This window comes from Dysidea avara, chromosome 9 (assembly GCF_963678975.1).
Source record: "Dysidea avara chromosome 9, odDysAvar1.4, whole genome shotgun sequence".
NCBI lineage: Eukaryota > Metazoa > Porifera > Demospongiae > Dictyoceratida > Dysideidae > Dysidea > Dysidea avara.
Genome location: NC_089280.1, coordinates 29985795 through 30008343, shown reverse-complemented (window position 1 = coordinate 30008343; position 22549 = coordinate 29985795). Strand labels below are relative to the sequence as shown.

Sequence of the window (22549 nt, the reverse complement as noted above, 5' to 3'; positions counted from 1 at the left end):
GGTGCCCGAAAGCATCAAGCATAATGCTAGCATAATAGGCAGAATAATTGTCATACTGTAGGAAAAAATGCATGCCACAGAAAAAGGTTGACTTACAATGATAGAACAGTCGATGCCACTGATATGGCATCAAGTAGTTATCTGACATGACTTATTATAGTTTACAATGTAGCCAAATTCTTAATGCACAACGAGAACTTTTTACATTTAACCAGTTGTTCATAAGCCAAAGTTTATCATTATCCATAGAACATTGGAACTGTGGCAAAAATTTTGAGCATAATTATGAGCATAATAGAGTAGCAATTGAAGGTGAACACAGGAAGCAAAGTCTGTAAAAAGTTGCTTATATATATATAGAGCCTATAAGAAATTAACTGTTTAATAACCTACAGAAAGTGGAACTAATTAGCTGGGTTAGCCATTTCAGCTTTTGTAGTTGTTCAATAATTATACAGAAAGGCTGAGAAAGTCAAGGTTCTAATAAATCATGGTCAGATCAGCAGGTGTACATGGTTATACAATCAACGTTCATAATATTCATTGGTTAGCTACAACTACACTTACTAAAAGATGCTGATAACTTGATACAGTGTAATCATGACATGGCAGCCGATACACATGTGTACCCTCCCTTCATAGCTGTTACAGCATAATTATATATAAGTGATTGCATGGTATAATGTTATGTTGGCCACCCAGTGAAGTATATATAGTAGTCTCTCCACAGGCCATGCATATCACTTCTAAACAATAAACTGTATCTATGATAACGATACAAATTAATATTGTCATGTACTCACCCACATGCAGATAAAGTGCATGTACACTGTAAGTGTAAGTTTAGTAATTGTACCCATTTATTAAGATTCTGATAAAATTGATGATAATATATATAATATAAGCTAGTCAAGACACCATTAATGTATACATATTTCTGGACAACAGCATTGCAGAAATTCAAGAAGCACTCAGAAAGTGTGTACAAATAATACTCTATGATCAGTGGAGCTCTTTACTTTATAACAATTGAAGTGATGGTATTATAATATAGTGAGCATCAGTACTATAGATCAAATACTCTGCAAAACTACTGATGTCACGTGATGTGTAATAGTTTTTAAACATCAAGTTTTCAAGCATTACAAAATTAAAACTTTAATTGTCAGTGTACTGTCTGTATGGAGTCTGTACCCCCTGCAGACCCCTGTATTTCACTCCTACTAGACACCCCTTCTAAAAATTAAACTGCTCCAAATCAAGCCAAAATTTTTTAGTTGTGGCAAGTTTTTTTTCTCAAAATTGAACACAGCAAAGTTTATGCGATGTACCAATATCAATTGTACCCTTGTGTAGGATAGGAGGATGCAGTTCCTACTCATGTAAGGCTATAATTATTATCAAATTATGTAGGAAAATATTTTCCCAGACTGTTAAAAGATTCCTTATATACATGACACAAAAAGTGTAGGACATTCTCATGCTGTGTATATGGCACAAAGTATTAGACATTGATATCTTCTTGCAGTGTAGGAATAATTCCTACAAGTGTAGGTAGGAAACATGTTCCTATACACAAGTGTAAAATTCCTTCCTGCACTTTAACCCAATCACAAAAATTAATTATGATTCCTTAGGAATACCGTATAGAGGGAAACTTTGGCAAATAACAAGCTAGCTAAATTGCATTTAAAAACACATTCATTGACGTATAAAGTATTACACAAACTTAATTGAAATATAAAAGAATTTTAAATCCAGTAGCCATACATATAAATGTCAACCGTAACTGTATGATGATCCTCTTGTTCCTCTTTTGTCTGTGCTGATCATAGGTCATATGATTTAGTAGATGATAGCCAAGGTGACCTGGAAAAGTTAATAGCAATTTATCCACTATACGACAACTTCTTCACTAAATGATACATTTTTATTTATCACAAAGGTGGGGGGGGGGGGGGGGGGGGGGGGGGAGTGCTACATTTTACTACTATTTTCATCTTTTACCAAGGTAGCTTCTGATTGGCTAAAAATGGGCCTATAGAACCTTGCAAGACTTTACTGACCCAATATACGCATAATGGTTCCCGCTTGGTTTTTCTGTGTTACTAGCACTCACTTTTGCTAGCTATGTGATTAAACTATCAGTACACAATCACACCAGTTATACAGTATCATAACGTTGATTTTTCTTTATTATGTGGGGTACAACCAGGTCAGATGGCAGGAGAGCCAACTTTGGCAGAGTGCAAAGCATAGTAACCCCCCCTTCCTTCCAGACATACACTTTTTGTTTTCAGTTTTACACTACAATAGACTCCCTTTCAATAAATGTACTTGACTGCTCTATTAGAGTACCCCAATCTTTTGTTACTTGTTCAGCATTGCTCCCATTCTTCATTTTCACTGTTTAATGCACCTATGACCCACCACATGTAATCCACTAGTGTTGTAATGTGCTGATTGCTGTAAGCATGTTGAAGAGCAAAGTACTAAACACTGTAAGGATGTAAATGCATTCACAGCATCGTCTGATTGATCACCAAAGTATATACAGCAGTCAGTTTCTTACGACGCTATATGATTGCAGGGCCAAAAACAGGATTTCTTAAGGGGGATATACTATGACATGATAGGAGATCACAGCAGTGGGGGTCACATCCCCCAGATGCTGACAGCACCTTATTTCATCTTTCCTGACTGGCTTTATAATTATCAAGACACATGGTAGTGTGTTGTGCAGCAAGGAAACCAGCACACCACACCGTGGGTATATTGACAGAAAGAAATGTATGTATAGCTCCATGACGCATTCTCCAAAGCCACACCATTTTTGCATTATAGCTGTCCACCAAGTAAAGTAGGCCACACAGAATATTTGATTAAATTTGCACAAACCACTTGTAAAACATGGGCATTCAAGTTTTGTGATTTTTCTTCATTTTTCTTAAGGTCTATGGGCACTTTGAATTCTTTTCACACACTTTGCAAAATTTTATAAAATGCAAATGTGCAACTTGATTGTAGCGCAAATGAAGGGCTTATAAAGGTGAATTAATGTACTAAGTTTGCTATGGATTGATAAAATTAATATCCATGGAGTTGTGAACATCTATATTCACATAAAAAGGTCAAACTTTTATCACAGATACATCACATGGTAAACCGAGAATGGAAATGTCTTGAAAATTGGTGTGCACATAGGCTAATCATCGTAGCAGTGCCTTTTGATGGTTTGAAAAGCTATGGAGTTATAGCAATGGAGTTATAAAACAAAAACTAAACAAGTGTAAAATCACCAGAGCAAGATACTCTAATACAGCAGTCACCACATAGTAAAAAGGTGAACAAAAATTTATCAACTTTCAAACCAGGGACTTCCATACCTAACATCCACATCCTTAGCCACTGAACCACTGTTATCTCAGCTGTTTACCACATTTAATATCTAATTTATAACGTTTGAATCTGCTTAATATTAGTAAAATTTAATGTTTATAATTTCATAGACAAATTCTAGAACATTCTATGTGTGTTCTATTAGAGTATATTAACAAATATTGAAATAAAACATGCAATACAATACATTTACAAGTCTGTCTTCAGTAATCATTATTTTGTCTGTATAGATAAGAAGAAAGGTGAGTAAAAAACAAACCCTGAAGTCAACCATAGGCTAGTTTTGGGGCATTATAAATACAAAAAGAAGTGAAATCCACACAAAAACAGTCAAGCTGTGAAACTGTGAAAAATGGTGCGGCCTCAAAAGCTTGGGTGAAAAAGTTGTGAAATCAAAGGTGGTGGCCAAAAATGGCTGCAGTGATATACCGTTATTAAATTTATTGGCAATAGTATCACTGCAGCCATTTCCTGGCCACACCATTGCTAAAATTTATTCACCAATAATTTCAGTTTTTTCTTTTTCTTTTTGCACACTTTGCAAAATCAAACGCGTACTCTGAAAATTGGTATACTTAAACAGGTTATTAAAGCAAATCTCAATACCAATTTTAGTGGGAATCCGATCAACAATCACGGAGTTTTAAAGAAATCAAGATTAAGACCTCGAATATAAAATGCAAAATGCAACAGTGTGTAACAATAATGTGAATACGCTTTGTTTAAAGACGTTGCCATGCCTACTATAATAATGAACTGAAAATTGATGTATAGGTTGATTAGTCATCATAGAATAATCTTTCAGTGATTTAGAAATATTCATATAAAATGCTGAGTTATACTGTGAAAACCAACTACATGACTTGTACCAAATGCTCTATAAAGATTAATAGTCCCACTAGAACATTCATATGTAGCAAGTCATCCTGTAGAGAGTTCAAGTACATTACAAGTCACCATGTAGAGTTCAAGTCACCTCATAGAGTGACCAGCTACAATCAAGTTACCAGGTAGAGAGTTCAACTACAAACAAGTCACCGTGTAGAGAGTTCAGTCACAAGATAAAATTTCAGCTACGAACACGTTGCTCTGTAGAGAAATCAGCTGCAATTATGTCATCATGTAGTGAGTTTAGGCACAACAAGTCACCCTGTACAGAGTGCAGCTACAAACAAGTCAACCCATAGAGAGTTCAGCCACAAAAAGTCACCCGTAGAGTTCAGCTACACCTGTATGTCACAAGTCACCCTGTACAGTGTTCAACTGCATAACAAGTCACCCCAAAAGCTACATGATTGCAAGTCAACCATTACAAGTCAGTAAAGGGCTTGCAATTACAAAAGTAAGTGATATCTACACACCAAAACAGCCAAGCTGTGAAAACGAATGTGGCCTTCCGTGAAAAAGTAGGATTAAACCAAAGGTGGTGGCCAAGTAATGACTGTAATGATGACCGCCACCTTTGATTTCACAACTTTTTCACCATGGCTTTCCTTTGGAGAGCCACACCCTTTTTCCAAAGATAGACTTTGTGGCATAGATATTACTTCTTTTCATAATTGTAGGCCTAAATTTGAAGGTGAACTACATTTAATTCATCTGTCTATGTAGCTATTAAAAAATAAAATAAACATCTACCTACCCTTTAGACTATTTCGTAAAGGTGCTTTTCATCATGTACGATATTTCTACAATAGTGTTTAAAGGCAGCATTGTGGTGGATACCATCCATTCCCCACTACCGCACTGTTTGATACAAGCTGTTGAAGATATAATTCATTGAAGGAATGCTACTATTTATATTAGCGCAGTCAGTACAGTGGATGAAAGATAGACAAGATTTATTGATGTCACGTCACACATGATGGTTATTGCTAGTCGCAAACCCAATAAGCAGTAGGCCCTTAACCTAGACTATCTGTCTGCCATTGTAAACAAATCATAGATCATTAAAAAATTTTAAAATGTTTATAATATATACAGTTTGTTATCTGTACTCATTGGACCCTGAGTGTGTTTAGATAATCAAAAATTTGGATAATAGAAGCCCATTCATTTATATACAGAGCTTTTGTTCAATTACTCTTAATAGAACAGACATTTTGGACAAAATACTCTAATAGAACAGTCACCTCCACAGTTCCCTAAAAGTTTGAATAATCGATGGCTGAATAAAGGAGGGACCACTGTAGGAGGAAATTATTGTTATAATAGGCCTAGGCACACAGAAGTCAAGAAACTTAAGAAACAAATCCTTTTAATGTAGTAAGTCCGTAGGTATATCCTGCATTCAAGATAACTGGTCAGATTACCCGAGCAGTTATTTTGGATGAAAATGCAACATCTACAGTTTGGTTATACATACAAGACCACTTACATACCTTATAGATACAAGTGAACTTTTGCTATGTCTTGTTTTCTTGACTGATTTCTGATCCTTACACGTCATGTAATACTGAAACAAGTCAACTAAAGTAATGGAATATCACAGGCAACAACCACTACTGACCTTAGGTAGAAAAGTAGTGGCAATTACTATAACACCAAGCAACATGAACCAGATTGTCTTAACTATGACTACTGCTAAATAGTCATTGTTTCCCTGTTCAAAAATCACTTGCACTACAGCTCCACACACCGAGACAAAGATGAACAGGAGAAGTACTTGAAGGGAGACATCTCCCTCTAAAGCTAAGTTTTTGAATTTCATTTGTGACACATGACCAGCTTGCCAGAATATACACAAAATCAGCAGAACCTTATAAATGACAGCTAGTATTTCCCAAACTCTGCTATAAGAATTACACAATGTATAGCGAATTGACTTGTATGGATGTCCTCCCTATAGAGGGACATGTATACACCTATAAGAAAAACAATAATGTGTACACCTCACCTGATACTCAACCTCCTCATATTTCCATTCAGCCCTATCAACAAAACACTGGATTATCAGTAACACGACCACTGGAGCTACTAGTAATGGAAGCATTGTGAATACTGCTTGGTTTGAAATAAATCTGATCTAAAAATTAATGTAAATGCTATAACACATGAATAAATTATTCATCAAACCTTCCTTCGGAGCAATTTGTTCGTTATTATGTGATAAAGCCTCCATGTTTTGACCAAAAAAAGTGCATACATTAATACAATTCCGAACTCTGATAACATTAATTCTGCCTAAATCACATACCAGTAATCCTACAGTCACCTATGTAGTATAAATGCTCTATACCTGGCAAAGTGCAGCAAACTGTGATCTGGAAACATTGTATTGTACAGCTCCAAATGCCACAACTCTTGGTATGGTTGAAATGAAGATCAGCACAGCAGAAAAAATTATTAATGCACTAATAATAGGATTGGCTGTTTTAAAGTACCTATACAATGCCACAAATAAGATGATACACTAATTGATATATCAGTTGACACACTTACTTCTTCCTTTTCAGTGCAGTGTTAGACACCAACAACACAAGGGCAAATGACAAGAATAGGACAGTGGCCACAATAGTAAAATACAATAGTGCAGCCGGTACTCCTTGGTACTTGATCAAACCTCCAGAAAGTGGTGGATCTAATAGATTAAGTTATACGGTCATTGTTCTGGCAAAAAGTAACTTACTATCTCCCCAAACATAATCACGGACATTAGCACTTCTTAACATTACAGTACTAGTACTACTGCAATTTATATTATCATTCCTGAATACTGTGTAAATCTCAACTGGACAGGCTGAGTCATCTGAACATCACCAACACTAAGACATACAAGAATGTACTGCTAAAACACTTACTAATTATTTGTGAAACATGAACACTGAAACTAGTGCTGTGTCCTTTCTTTAAGTCCACAGGGCCCTGTGTAGCACATTTCAGGTATAAACATTACAATACACAACAAATTACTGACCGAAGAACCATTAAATCTAATCTGGCTGAGAGACTCACTGAGCAACTTTGCAAATGTTTGATTTACTATTGGAAGATCTGTTCCATTCCTCATTAGAAAATTGTCTAACTTCTCTTCTGAGTTGGAATAATTCAGTGCTAAAATCACTGCCCATGTGACATCAAAGATCATTCTTGACAGATGGTAGCCTGGTATGTTTGAGAGATCTGTAGCTGACATGTTAGGGTTAACACCTCTATAGTATTGTAGTAATAACTGGTCTAATTCACCAACATCAACCTGTGAAATACAATTAAATTAACACTACAAGACAGTGTAGCTGTAATACATTGATATTCTGATCTGTTCCATTTTCATAATCAGCTCCCACCATTAGTGCATTATTCAATGACATTTTCAAGACATCTACACTACAGTTACTATAATTATTATTTATTGCTACTTTCCAAATATCATTGAGGTTCATTTCAGGTAGGATCCACACATGATGTTCATCAACCAATCCCATGTGGTAACTCTACACAACAAGTAGATAATATACAACTAGTGTTGTGAGGTATCACCATCACTCACCTCACACATTATAGTTGGTACATCAAGAACCGAGAAGAATCCTATTATAATCCGGATATCTTCTTTCTGTAAATAAGACATTACACTATGTCAAAATGAATGCTATTCAGTAGGACATGGGTTGTATCAGGGTTGAAACTGGGTCATCACCGGATAGGCCCGGTCAATTATGCCAGCATAATTTAAAGCACAATAGGTGACCAAAAGTATCAAGCATAATGCCAGCATAATAGGGACAATATTTGAAATGTGACCCGGTCTGCAAAAAGGGGTCTTATAGCCTTTTCAATTGCATATATATGGTAACCCATAACTTGACTGGTGAATATGGTACAAGCCTACAATTTGGTCACTCAACAACCCTAACCTGGCAGTAGCTGTGGGTGTAATTACATGGTGATAGCTTTAGTAGATTAGGAGTTATGATTAGCCAAACATGGATAATTGGAAAGGCTATAAGACCCCTTTTTGCAGACCGGGTCACAAATTTTAATTAAAATGTGGATTACATGTGCCTGAAAGAATGCAAATAATCACTGCCAATAGTATTTAAAACATGTAATATAGCTTATTAAACCATTTCTTTGCTGGTTATCCACACTTCGCAGAAATAAGATCGAAATACTCTAATAGAGCAGTCACTTACTCTAATACAGCAGTCAGAAAACACTAATATACTTAATAAAATAGTCAGTTCTAGAGCATAATCTTGATTTTGAAAGCATAATTCTGAGCATAATAGGCTTAATTTTTTGAGCAATGCTCAAAAGCATAATAGGGCATAATAGGCCGGGGCTTATCACTGGACCCGGATGACCTTGCTGGGATGATGTGGTTGGTCTGACATAAACCATAATGTGAGTTAGTGTTAGCAGTAGTTGTACTTTGTATAATAACAAGGATCGTCCGTAAGAACAAAAATTAAATGGATTGAACAAGCACCAATGCAGATAATCTTATATAATTCACATAGCCAACACACATTAACTCATTAATCTTGTCCTTGTTCTTCATTTTTGGTCATTTTAATGAGGAAGCAGTTATAATTTACCTGGAAAAAGAATCTAGAGATATTGCTTGTTGCATATTTCTTTTAATCCAGTTCATCAGCAATTTGTCACTTGTCAGCACACACACACACTTATTTATCAGAATCATCAAGCTATTGTCATACATGATTTAATCTTGGACAGACCCGGCTATTCTATAATACAGATGAAATCTACTTGATATGGATAAAATGTGACCTGAGTGACTTGTTGACACAACTCAGTTTAAATTCCAACCCTGGCCTGTATGATATTTTAACGTACTAAATATGTAGCTGCATATAAAATGGAGCACTTATGTACATGTAAAACACAGTGGCCATCAATTTTAACTCTTGATACACTACTTATAATATTATGTACCTTTAACTCAGTCAGTTGCCACACATCTTCACTTTCCCTTCCATTTAAAATGAAGCTGGCTGTGTTGATAACCTCAATGCAACTTTCTTGAAAAGTGCAGTCTCCTTTTAACTCTTCCTCCAGACATTCAGCATCCTAGCTTGTAGCTATACAGTACCTTCTCATATATAACTACTTACCATACTGTGTATTCCTGCAGAAGACAACAGCCCAACACGCCTCCATTTATTGTTTTGCAGTAATTGATGGCGAACTGAATTAAAAATATTGCTATTTGGCCCAACACGATAGAAATAAGGAAATCTATCCAATGTGACTAGGCGTGATTCATAAGTCACCTAGAGAGAACAAAATATCAGTTAACAAACTGTTTGATATTGAAGTGTACAGCTACCTGTGAAAGATTTAGCATTGTCTCATTTCCAAGAATATAAGCAGCATACTCATTTACAAAACTGAATGGTGATCCAATTATTATTGGACTGATGAATGCATTTTGTGATCTTGCATAGATTATATCAAAGTTGAGATTACGAAGTGTAGCAACAGATACAAGTACCTGTAAATGACAAGCATATTATTACAGAACATACACTTTTATAAAATAAAAGGTGAAAATTATAAAAAATGAACCCAAATGGCTAGTGAGTTCACAGTGAACCAGTCTGATAAAACCAGTCTTACAGCCTTCCCAATTGGTGTGCTTGAAAGGGTTTTGTCAGACCAGAGCACACGTCTATCAATCAACCAACAAAATAACAAAAGTATATCCCAACTAACTTTTTGAGATTAGCTCAGAGAACTTTTAGTTAATAATCACAGTAAATTAAATGTTTTGAAGCTGTGAAATAAAATACTAGCTATAGGGTGACTGCTCTATTAAAGTACCTTGATCGCTTTTATAATTGAAAGATAATATGTAGTTACCCATAATGAATGTTAATAGAATGCATACTATTGAAATATAGTACTATATAGGATTCTATGTTATGATAAATCATCAATGCAATAATAGCATGGCAACAACATTGCTACTGAAGTCATGCTACTACTAAGCTAAACTTAAAAGGGGCTTGACTAATTGTTACCGAATTTACGAAAGGTACCTTTTCCACATATTTGACATACTAGCAAACAAAATGATGTAACACTTGACTCCTTATACTTGCTCTTAGTATCAAAATGTAGCCAGATACTGTTGCTACATTCATAGAAAATTTCAAGCAATTGTGTGCCATGATCAAAACGTTATGAAGCTATAAAGTTCAAAAAAATGGGTCAAATTTTGTGTATGAAAAAGGTACCTTTTCGCAAATCCGGTCACAATTTAAAAACTACAGAAAACCCATCTAGTTGCTGAATATAGGTTATTAACTCTTTTATGTCTTGTTAGATAACACACCCAAGTAGTCAGGTCGTTGAAATCATAAAATGTGGACTATGGTAAAGTAATATTTCTTTGAATGAGTAGTCAGGGCTATTGATAACAAACAATATATGCAAACACTACATACTATAATTTGTGCTGTGTTCCATGCACGACTGTCTTAACATAACAAAAGAAGTTATGATGTTCAGAGCAGAGTTGGGGTAACTATGAAAATAACTAGTAACTCAATCACTAGTTATACTTTTACACAAGTAAAGGTAACTGTGAAATAACATGGGACAAAAGTAACAAGTGACTACTAGCTAGTTATTTTTTTAAGTAACCACCCCAACTATGATAATGTGTAAGTACGTACAGATTGAATGCAGAGGAAATGTTGGATCCCAGGCTGTGTGGCTCCTCTGGTACTTGCCTAGACTGCTGACTCTCCTGGTCTGGGTCATTTACTGCATTCAGCAGAGTTTTTTTTATCAAGTTTCTTACTCAGGCTTTCAGTAGCCTCTGTCCAGGGCAGGCACTATAATACAGCTTTATACAAGCAAGCACAAAATTATAGAGCAATTATCAGTATTAGCTAGCTAATTAAATATTGCATAGCAAGTCTTTGGTATCGGATCAGTAGGTATTTTTCTGTATTGGTAGAGAACTAGTTAGTTTGTCGTATATCATGTTCATTGTATCTGTAGATAAGAACAATGATGTGTGTAAAAAACAAGCTTTAAATTAAGTTGGCTTTAGGGTATTTAAATACAAATAGAAGTAAATCTTGCAAAGACAATCAAGCTGTATTAAAGGAAAACGGCTGCCATGAAATGGCCACAATGATGTTAATGATTATAATACATTTTAATTACGTACAAAGCCATTATTGATATTTATTATGATTAACATCATTGCAGCCATTTCATGCATGGCCGCCACTTTTGATTTCACAACTTTTTCACCCTGGCTTTTGAAGGCCATACTCTTTATACAGCTTGGCTGTTTTAGTGCATGGATATACATTTGTGTATAGTTGTCATCTATAATCATAATTATTCCAGAGCTCTTTAAAATTGTATTGTTGTACCACCGATCAAATGAATCAATAATAATATATATGCATAAAAGCCTTTGATCGTTCAAATTTAATGAAGCTTACAGTAAAGAAATCTGCTAGCAAGTGTGTCCACATCCTCCAAAGTCACAGTAACAAGATAGTAATTTGCAAAATGGGTTCAGATGGCTTCACTATTATTAGATGGCTACATTAGACAGTAAGGTCTTTTCATTTTTGCCCCTAAGGTATGCAATCAGACTAATTACAAATGATGCAAGAGCTGGAGTATATTCTTCCATGAAAATACTCCAAGCCTCAATAGATTCAATACATTTTTGACCTTTAAAAAATTCTGTTGTTGTGCAGCCATACCGTTTATTCTAATAAACCATGAACTGAACAATCTACAGGCTGGTCCTACAGTGTTCATTTCTGTTACACACTAGAAACACTCAGATGAAGGTGTTTCAGTATCCTTACCATTCTACAAGTTGGGAATGCTAGTAAAAAGGGAGAGCTAGTCTTAAACGTAGCACATTCACAAGCATTATACATGTAATAATACAGTCTTTAAACAATGCAATAGCATTAAAACACTTGTAAATTCCCTGAGATTTGCTCAACTCAACTTTTTCAGTGATATCTTTAGGACTCATCCGTTCGTTATAACAAATGTAGTTACAATGTACATGTTGCCAAATCTTTCAGGCATGTATATGTACATAAAAAGAAACCAGTGGTAACACTATAGTATTGGCATGGGTGATTACTCACCTGGAGCAGGTTAATGAAGTGTTGCATATTAGCTTTACGTAACATTGGTAGTTGGGATTTGCCTGATATGTCCTTGGGATTTGGGCATACATATCAGACAAATCTCTCATGCTGATATTACAACTAGATGGCTAGATGGACTGCCCTTGCCACCACCCCCAGCACTAGGTGTTAAAGTGCTGGACAGCTGGAAATACCAGCAATCAAACAAGGCCGCCAGACTCCAAGCGACCCTCGGAGTAGGCCAGATCAATATTAGTGGTTGATGGACGGCCAACTGAAGAGCGATGACCCCTCAAACACATCACTGCAGATCTTAACAATGAAAAACAAAGCCTACATCGCAGCCAGAATAAGCATTTGCTGTAATTAACGCTACGCTTCTCAGCCAACATTGAAGCAAGCTTCCTGAAAACTGTTGTAGCAGTGGGCCCCATGCCACCAGTAGCTGCAAACACCAATGGTGAAAAGCAAGCTCTCTCAATCTCTCTAACACACTTATCATATGCCCGTCTTTTTTCATGTTCATGAAGCTGGTAACATCTGGACAATTGGGAGTGAAAATAAGAGCGCGCAAAAGGGTTGAAAATCCTGACATCGAAAAATGCACGCTGCCTATTTCGACTCCAAAAATCTCTGGCAACAACATCAAGACGGGCACCATCTTCACTATTGGCAGTAGCAAAATTGCAATGGTTTACCATCAAGGGGCTGGAGAGCAGGCTCAACACCAATATCACTGCACACTTCACTCAACAGACTTGCAGTTAAATCCCTGACTTCATTGTGGTGGATAGATGGAAACCCACCACAGGGACAAGTAAAGGCATGCTCCACACAAAAGGGTTTACCACAAACACATGTCTGAGGCAAGTTAACAGGTTGCCATCCAAATCTTAAACACAGGGCATCATGAAATTCCCCTTGTTTAAGGAAAACCCATGTTCAGCAATAGGTAACGTTGTTAACCAACACGACGCGCCTCGCTCTGATGCAGCTTCAAAGGCACGACTAATATTATTAATTATATTACTTATACAGTTGTTAGCTTCAATGCATGACTGAAATGTACAAAATATTATAGTGAATGAACAATAGGCCATTTCATAGCATAGACCCATTGTTTATATAGGCCATTTCATAGCATAGACCCATTGTTTATATAGGCCATTTCATAGCATAGACCCATTGTTTATATAGGCCATTTCATAGCATAGACCCATTGTTTATATAGGCCATTTCATTTTCAGAGAAGTATTCATTACCTTTGTGTACATTATTCAACTAAAATACTGTATTTTTGAAAAATTCTGTGGTTATGTAACCATATACACTATATCCTAACAAACAGATTACTGGTAAAATAGACCAAAGTCTGCCCTGTGGTTTGGGATTAATTAGTCAAGGTGATCTTGAGTAGTGAAGCGATAATGCTGACATGCATGGGTTTGTAGACAGAAGGTGCTATTGACATCTGTGATTAATGTGAAGAGATTAGTTAACAGTACATACCTGTATACTAGTAAGGACTCTGCTTAAGACTCAAATTATTGGACAATAGACACAATTTATTCCCATAATCAATTTCAGTCTGAGCCTTTAATAAAACACAAATGGAGTAGTACCACTATAACTCATTCACATCAAGAGTATGCTTGCTTTGATGAAAGTGGCTTGCTCTTTTGAAGTGCAACTAGTTTCCTAGGATGCATCTCTATGTATACCCCTGTGAAGAGGTGTATATGGAAAATGTATCCTCTGGAGTAGACCAGTCCATTTATGGTGAAAGTATTTCAAATGCTCTGGTATTTGCTACTGGATGCTGTGGTTAGCCATGAAAATGTACAGAAACCATTGGGAAACAAACAATGGCGAGTTATGAACTGCTGAAGTTGAAAATGCCATTGCAAAAAAGTTGTCTAATGATGAAGCATGTAAGCAGATGCTTGTTTCTATGTTCATATGAAAAAACAACAATAAAACAAGTGGATAGAGTTTGCTGACTAGCTTAACAAGGTGTTTGCCATAAAGTAGTTAATCTTTGACATGATCAACGGAATACACTATTACTAAGTTTTGTCTGAGCAGTTTTCAAATACAAACTCATGATTGTCAGCCATGGAAAGCAAAATCTTAAACTTTACAGCTCTATACCTCGCTCATCCTTTACCCTAATCACAGTAGACAACCACGCAACAAAAGAGCAATTGATGTAGTTTTTTTCTATGTACACAGAATTAGAACACACCATATACAAGATTTAACCATTATTATCATCATTTTCCCAATTGCTCAATACATTTTTATAGGCATCCACAGCATCCAGTTGTTTACATTATACACAATTAACACTAATTGCATTGTTAGGTCTTTAAATGAACTGGTCAATTCTTTTAAGTTATGTTTAATAGTAAAGTGTAACATTGTAAAATGTAATACTTTCACACCTCAGAATTCCAGAGGATACATTTGGCATGTACGGGACTGGGATACAACTAAATGTACACTGGAGTACATTGAGATGTATCCCAAGAAAGTGGTTGTAGCAAGCCACTTTCATCAAAGTAACTACAGCCTTGATGTGGATGAGGTATAGAGGTACTACCCTGTTTGTTTTATAAAGGCTCAGATTGAAATCGATTATGGGAAAAAATTCATGCTCACATGACTTATGATGACTATTATCCAATAATTGGAGTCTTGCCACAAGAAGTACTCAGCTCAGATGAAGGCATTTCAGCATCTTTAAACATTAGTTAAAGGTGAGAACTAGTCTTATAGCACCCACACTACACTTGAGTTAACCACAATGAAGTTCACCCTTTAGCTCTTTAAAATTCTTTAAACAACACAATAGCATTAAAACACTTGCAAATTCCCCGAGATTCACCCAACTTGGTTTTTCCGTTAATATCCTTAACTCTATGTACTGACTTTTGTGTAACAGAATTAACCCTAAGGATGTGAACAGATACCTACCTACGTAAAATACCTATATACCAACCTAAATTGAAATGATTGCAAGAAGAATCTATCTAGCACTAAATTGAGTCTTGGATGTTCATTGGATTCCAATAGTCCCAAAGCTCAGCCATCCAGCACTTCTCAATGTTGCTCAAGTCAAGCTAAGCTTTACATTTTTGCCCTACAAAAATGGCAGATGTATAATTCATGTGATTTTTAGGGACCACTCCTTCCCGCTAAACTCATCTGGTATAGTTATGAGACACTTACCTACTATTACCTAAAACTGCAACCTTGCTATTTCACACAACTAATTGGGAAAGGTATACACATAAACTACATTATCCTAAAATTTCAACCATGTCGTGGTCTGTATGATCATTTTTCTGGAACACTGTAGGTGTGTGTATATGTGCTTGTAGGTTGGCTATTTCATATTTGACTATGGAAAATTTCATATGTAAAGGGTAGAAGGGACACTGTGGACAGTCAAAACAGATTATTTGACTTCATAATGTAGTTTACATCTTCATACTCTTTACTGCATAGCGAGTGGTAAAAAGACTATCACTGACAGATTTCCTAGCAAATTTAAGGAGCTATATTATCCAATCTCTCATGGTCTGAACACAACAACAAGTTAACCAACAAAGCCAATTCTACCAGAGCTTTCTTTCAAAGGAATCTTAATCAGTGTCAGCCGTCTGTCAAATCAGCCTGTTGTACAACTTATATCCGTCCTATGCTTGAGTATGCTTCAACTGTATGGTCCCCCCATCAAGTTGGAGATATAAACAGAATTGAAATGGTCCAACGTCGCTCTGCGAGATTTGTGCATAACAACTTTAACAGAACAGCTAGTTTAACAACAGTGTTAAACCAACTGAATTGACCAACTTTAGTGCTTAGAAGAAACCAAGCCAAGCTAAACATGTTTTACAAGATCATCAATAATCTTATCTCAGTACCACATGACCATCTTACCCAGTCATCTACAACCGCTTGGGGTCACAATAAGAGATATATTCAGCTGGCAGCTAGGACAAACACATAATATACTCCTTCTTTCCATCTGTCATCAGACTTTGGAACTCCCTCCCTGAAGAAATTGTTAATTCAGCAGTTTCAAAACACTTTAAGGAATTCACTTGTTTAATTAGCTTTAATGTCGTTACGTCATATTCAATTCTGAGTTTTGTACATAATAAATAAATAACCCTACAGTACAGTAGTACTGTATATTAGGGATCATGCAGTTTTGGGCTTTCTTGCCCAAAAATATCACCCTAACACCAGCCTCAAGTTTTCTTCGTAACAGTTTGGCAGTATTGGGTAGGCATAGCCAAGCCAAAAAATGCCTTCAGAGAGACCCCAAACCCTTCCAACAAGTTTCTATGGAATTTAAAAAAAAATCCATTTAACAGAGTTTTATTCTGACTAACTAACTAACTAACTAACTGATGCCTTTAGCCAAGCATAACTTGACAATGGATAAGGATGTGGGCTTGATTTTTTCACTGTTTGGCGTTGCTTCGTCCTGAGAAGTGCCAACTGCAGTACATACAATGCATGTATCATGGACTTACCTTTGTCTTCCTTTGTGTTCCAGTTCTTTTCGCTGACAATGTAAGGTGTTGATTTGCTATCGATAGCACGGTACGGCTTCCCTCTGGCTGTGTCATGCTTTTCGCCCGCATTTTCCGTTAGCAACTGGATTCATTGCAGAGAAGTTTCTTGTACTGTTCTTCGTTTGTAATGCTTGTAACGAGCAAAACATAGCTACAAACGAAGCGTAATGGCCACCTCACTTTTCAGTGCGTAATTGATTATTGGGGTGTGCGCTCAAATGCTTATGGAATGTCTGGCGCCATTCTTTCTTTTAATGTGGTACACATGGATTCAGCAATCATAATTGTGTTATTAAAAAAGTAAACAAACAAGTAGAAGGAAAATTAGGAATTTTAAGCTGGATTAGGGATCAAAGAACAAAAAAGCAGGGAAACAGCTAAAAAGTTGTGAAACAAGGGAGGTTGCCTATAGCTACCTGCAGATATACTAGTGGACATCTAATCCCTAATGCAGTCATGGTTATAGACTGAAGAGTAGGGATTAGATGTCCACTAGTATATCTGGAGGTAGCTAGTATATCTATAGGAAACTTCCCTTGTTTCACAACTTTTTAGCTGTTCCCTTGTTTCCCTGCTTTTTTGTTCTTTCGGATCCCTAATCCAGCTTAAAATTCCTAATTTTTCCTTCTACTTGTAAATAGTAAAACTAAGCCCAAACAAGCTTTTAGATCGACCCGAAACGCTTTCAACAAGTTGCTATGGAATTTTTAAAATATTTATTTTATAATAATGGAATTTTCTACTGACTGACTGACTGCCTGACAAGCGTAACTCGATAACGGCTAAGGCTATGGGCTTGATTTTTTCATTGTTCGACGTCATTTCAGCCCGAGAAGTGCCATTTGGCATACCGCAGTACGTACAATGCATTCTTCATGTGTCCTCCTTTGTGTCCCATTCATCTTTGCTGACAGCGAAAAGTGTCGATTTGGCGATAGCATGTGATGGCTTCCCTTCGTAATGAAAATCGTCCTTATTTCATAGTGGCAGTTTTGATTGCAGAGGTGCTTTTTAAACAGTTCTTGATTTGTACTGCTGTTTAACAGGTTGAACATAGCCGACAATGAAGCGTAATTATTTCTAAACTGAACTATTGTTATTAAATATGTACAAGAAAATACAATTAACAATTATATAATGGAGAAAATCCAGTCTCTGCCTGGATCAAATCAACAGCAACAAGTGGATTCTCACAAATGAATCTACCAGCAGAAGAACGGGAACCACGTAGACATCTAATTGCAGAGCATAGTAGAGAAAATGACAAGCAACATCTAATTAGTCCCATTATAGCAGCATAGTGATCATTCCTCTTATCTGATGTGAGGGAAGCTAGATGTTTGTAAAACACAATGGTTTGATCAACCATCCTAGCCGTTGCAGAGAAGACAAGAGGAGTAAAGGTGCCATGCTCAACCCCACAAATTCGAGCTTCATATAAGCACACTTCTTCACATTTTTGTGATGACGATAAATAGACCTTGAAGCAGAGGAGCGGTTAGTAGGCGCATGAGGATTGAATATTTTAACATCAACATAAGACTTTTCACATCTACCACCCCAAAATCCATTCATAGCAACATCTAAACATGCCCCATCTTCCGTGTTTAGGTGGCATGATCAAAATGTTCCCCAGAAAGAGGCTGTAAGGTTGGTTCAACCTGCACTTCATGGCATACCTCTGGCAGTAAAGAAGCTGCTAGATCGCGTATTTCATTGTGACTAACAGTTGGAAAGCCACCTTTAGGGCAAGAAAAAGGATGTTCAACAGAAAACTTCCCACAAGGGTAACAATCAGGAAGTCTAACAGGATCCCAGCCATACCGGAGAGCAATAGCATGAAGCATAATGGATATCAGACGATAATAAATTATTGATATAACTGGGGCACACGGCACCATTTCTTTCGGTATGCGTGGATTGTAGAGGTGTTTTCGAACAGTTCTTGATTAGAAATGCTGTGTAATGGGTTGAACATAACTGACAACAAAGCGTTATGGATGCTTCACTTTTCAGACGATAATTGATATAGCCGGGGCGTGCGGCGTCATTTCAGATGTGGTATGCGTGGTTTCACCATTCATAACAATTATTTACAAAAAAGTTGACAAACAAGTACACAACAATTTGGAATTTTCAACTACAGTAGGGACCATTTCACATCGATTAAAAACGGGGGGTCTGCAACTCGGAAAAATCCTGTATTAGATTTCAAATCTTTCAAGCAATTTATGGCAAGATTTCAGAGCATTTAAAATCTTAGATAACCGGAATAGTATAGCATCATGTGATACGTAGTATACAGAAATACGTGGAATCCTTTCTTGAGTTCTCTGCAAACTGGTGGAGTTGCTGCACATAGCATACGTGATGCTGTAAATACAGAAAAGTATACAGGAGAGAAAACCATCAATTATGAAATAATGAAAGTACATAAATTACAAAGAGTATGATAGCCCTCGGTCACATGTGACCATGTGTATGGCCTTAAGGAAGAACCTGCGTGGGAATGGCAAGGGGGTGAATATATATAAAAAAAAGCTACATAAATTATTTAATACTAGTCACATCCAGCTACTCTTTATTATTCCTAGCCAAAAATATCCTCTCAGAGGCTAGAATACTTTGGTAGGCAGCATCATCTAAACATTTCCTTACAGTAGATTTGGGGATAGTTATGGTAGGGTTGGAAAATTTGATGAAACAAACTTTACAACAATTTTCAGAGATTTTAACAAGATTTCAAAGAAGGCTGTATGAACTATCAAGGGAGTTGCGGGCCCTTTGATTATTGAAATAAGCTGGAGTAGTGCACAATATTAAAACAATAAGAAGTGTTATATCCCTACTCTGTATTTCCATTAGGCCACTCCAAATAAATTTTCTGTTTCCCGTCCACCGCCCGCATCTAGTTACTGTCAATTCTAAATACTCCATTATTCTGTATTCTTCCATTATTTCCAGTTATTCTGGCATACTGACAGGCTCAGCAAAAGCCATCTTGAAACAGTGTCAGCAGTGCTATCAAGTCAGCACAAACTTCACATTTGTGCTATTTTTTGCAACTTGAAAAGGACAGTACAAGCTTACGCATGCTTTTATGCAGTTTTTCTTGGTTATGTCAGGCAAGTAATGGCTTGAAAAGCTGCCAGTCTTATAATGAAATAATATAAATGGACCGCCCGCCCGCATGCAAATATGCTTGGGTTCAGGACGGGAAACAGAGAATTTATTTGGAGTGGCCTTATGGTATCTTGAGCACGGTAGGGATATAACACTTCTTATTGTTTTACTGTGATTTAATATCGTGCTGACGTGCACTACTCCAGCTTGTTTCAGTACTTTTTATTGATGTGCTAATTCCATTTTTTTTGTGTATAATACTCTAGTCTCTACAGTATAGCTATAACATCATTCACGATCACAATACATTCCATTTACCTCTCCACTCCTTACAGAGCCAACTGGAACACTGGCATAATTTAATGGCGTATATAGGGTATACCCAGGTAGTATGTCTGTGCGGTTGTTGGCTAACTCTATCGCAGCACGGACGGTAAATTCCGGGATGTTGTGGCAGTAATCTTCGTAGTCGTCGATACAGTCGTACAGGTCGAGTAAGTATAACGGACGACCATCACCATCGCACAAACTAACAGCAACAAACAAAGTCAAAACTGTTCTCACATCCATTAGAACAGAATACTCGACTCGAGAATGTAATTAAATAAATTGTAGTTTACATGCTAGGGGCGTGGCCCGGCCTTCAGAGTGACGTGAGGGTTACGTGTACGTTTCAATCGCTTGGTATACTGAACTTGCTTTTTGTGGTTTATGGGGGCGGCGGCAAAGTCCCTTTTTGACGTAACTCACGTATGAGGGTCAGTGTGGTATTTATTTTTATTTTGAATGCTAAAGCCCATAAAGCCCATAAAGCCCACGCTAATGGTCTGTGGGCAACGTGTACCACGCCACAACTAGAGAAGACATAATTATTGCATCAGTACCTACTTATGGTGATCACAGTAAGTTAAGTGGAATTGGTTCCCTAGAACAGCAAAGGCCTAGTTAGATAATGGTATGTATAGAAATTAAAGCTGCTGTCAGTAAAATGATTCAAGAAGTCAGTTATGCTGGTAATGCTTGATTTTGTAAATAATGATAGGTCTATAGCTACAGGGGCCAATCCAGGGAGTGTGGATGCATGGGGTGGCTAGCCTCCCACCGTGCATGCATGGCCTTGCAGCCCAATATAATTCTATGCCAATCATGAATAATATACTCTTTCGTTATTATGTTGACAAAATTAATTGTTTGCTGGCATATTTTGTCAATATAAACTAGCTAAATCCCTGCATCGCATACCAATCAGATTCCAATGCTACCCAGTCTATCAATTATGATTAATGATTATGATTAAGTACGAGTAAAGGTAAAACCTATCATCTTATAGTATAGCTGGTAGCACTATGGTTTAATGAGATAATAAGCAGTATTAGCTACCACCAGTTGAAGCTCTTGAAGGAAAATATTGGATCTACTGTCAATTTAAAAAAAAATTATAGCATAAATGCTGAAAGTCTGTAGGACACCTGGTCCTACAGCCTGTTTAAAGAAGTACATTTGAAAAGTGCTACTTTTATATACCATTTAATTGCCAGCAATTCACCCTATGGCTGGTGTCTGGATTCAGTGGAATGGAATGGTGGACTGGTGGAATAGTGGAATGAAATGGAACGGTACTTAGGTAATTTCAATTAGTGGTCACCTCTTTAAAAGACCACCTTCTAACAAAGACCACCTCTTTACAAAGATCGTTTTACTTTAATATCTGAATTGTTGTTTTATTGAGAACCTTATAAGACAGTCTTATTGATGAATTGTATGCCACATGTTATGTCTAGAAAAGCCAGTGATATCTGATTTATGATACAATACAGTAATAGCTATATACCCCATACAAAAACAGCTTGGCTATACAAAAAAAGATGTGTCCACGAAACTAAAAGCAACTGGAAACTAAAGGAGCTAATATCTAATGTTAATATATATTGGCAACTAAGTATAATTTACAATAATCTTAGTCCTTTATCATTGACTTGTGCAGTCTGACTGATATTCCTAATTAATTCCCTACAAATCTAATAGGCTGTAAATTGGTACCTTTCCCAATAGTCCAGTGTTGTAGAGGAGAAAAAAGGCGGCTAAATTACTAGCCAATTGGAGTTAATTAGGAATGCAGCAAGACTGTACGAGTCAATGATAAAGGACCAAATTTTTATAAATTATAGCGAGTTATTTGGCAGTATTTCTTGGCCTTACCCAAATATTAGCTCCTTTAGTTGTCAGTTACTTTTAGTTTGACGGAGACGTCACTTTTGTGCAGCCAAACTGTTTTTTACATGGGCTGTATTACAAATCAGATATCACTCTGACTTTTCTAGGCATGTGGCG

At 36.6% G+C, this 22549-nt stretch overlaps 1 protein-coding gene across 2 annotated transcripts; it reads right to left on the bottom strand.

Annotated features, from left to right (window-relative positions):
• Positions 1 to 1680: 1680 nt before the first annotated feature.
• Positions 1681 to 20823, bottom strand: LOC136267414 (gamma-aminobutyric acid type B receptor subunit 2-like). Of its 2 annotated transcripts, none has more exons than XM_066062565.1 (16): positions 20537 to 20823; positions 9695 to 9859; positions 9480 to 9638; positions 9301 to 9435; positions 7889 to 7954; positions 7644 to 7832; positions 7316 to 7594; positions 7200 to 7263; positions 7028 to 7147; positions 6841 to 6979; positions 6638 to 6782; positions 6475 to 6582; positions 6296 to 6424; positions 5909 to 6241; positions 5781 to 5854; positions 1681 to 1869 (listed from the first exon to the last, which is right to left on the bottom strand). In XM_066062565.1, the coding sequence occupies exons 1-16, from the start codon at positions 20786 to 20788 to the stop codon at positions 1830 to 1832; spliced, it is 2397 nt and encodes a 798-aa protein (XP_065918637.1). In that variant the 5' UTR covers positions 20789 to 20823; the 3' UTR covers positions 1681 to 1829. The 2 variants fall into 2 exon arrangements, with proteins under 2 accessions (XP_065918637.1, XP_065918638.1); XM_066062566.1 differs by lacking the exon at positions 20537 to 20823 and adding an exon at positions 11046 to 11158.
• Positions 20824 to 22549: the final 1726 nt, after the last annotated feature.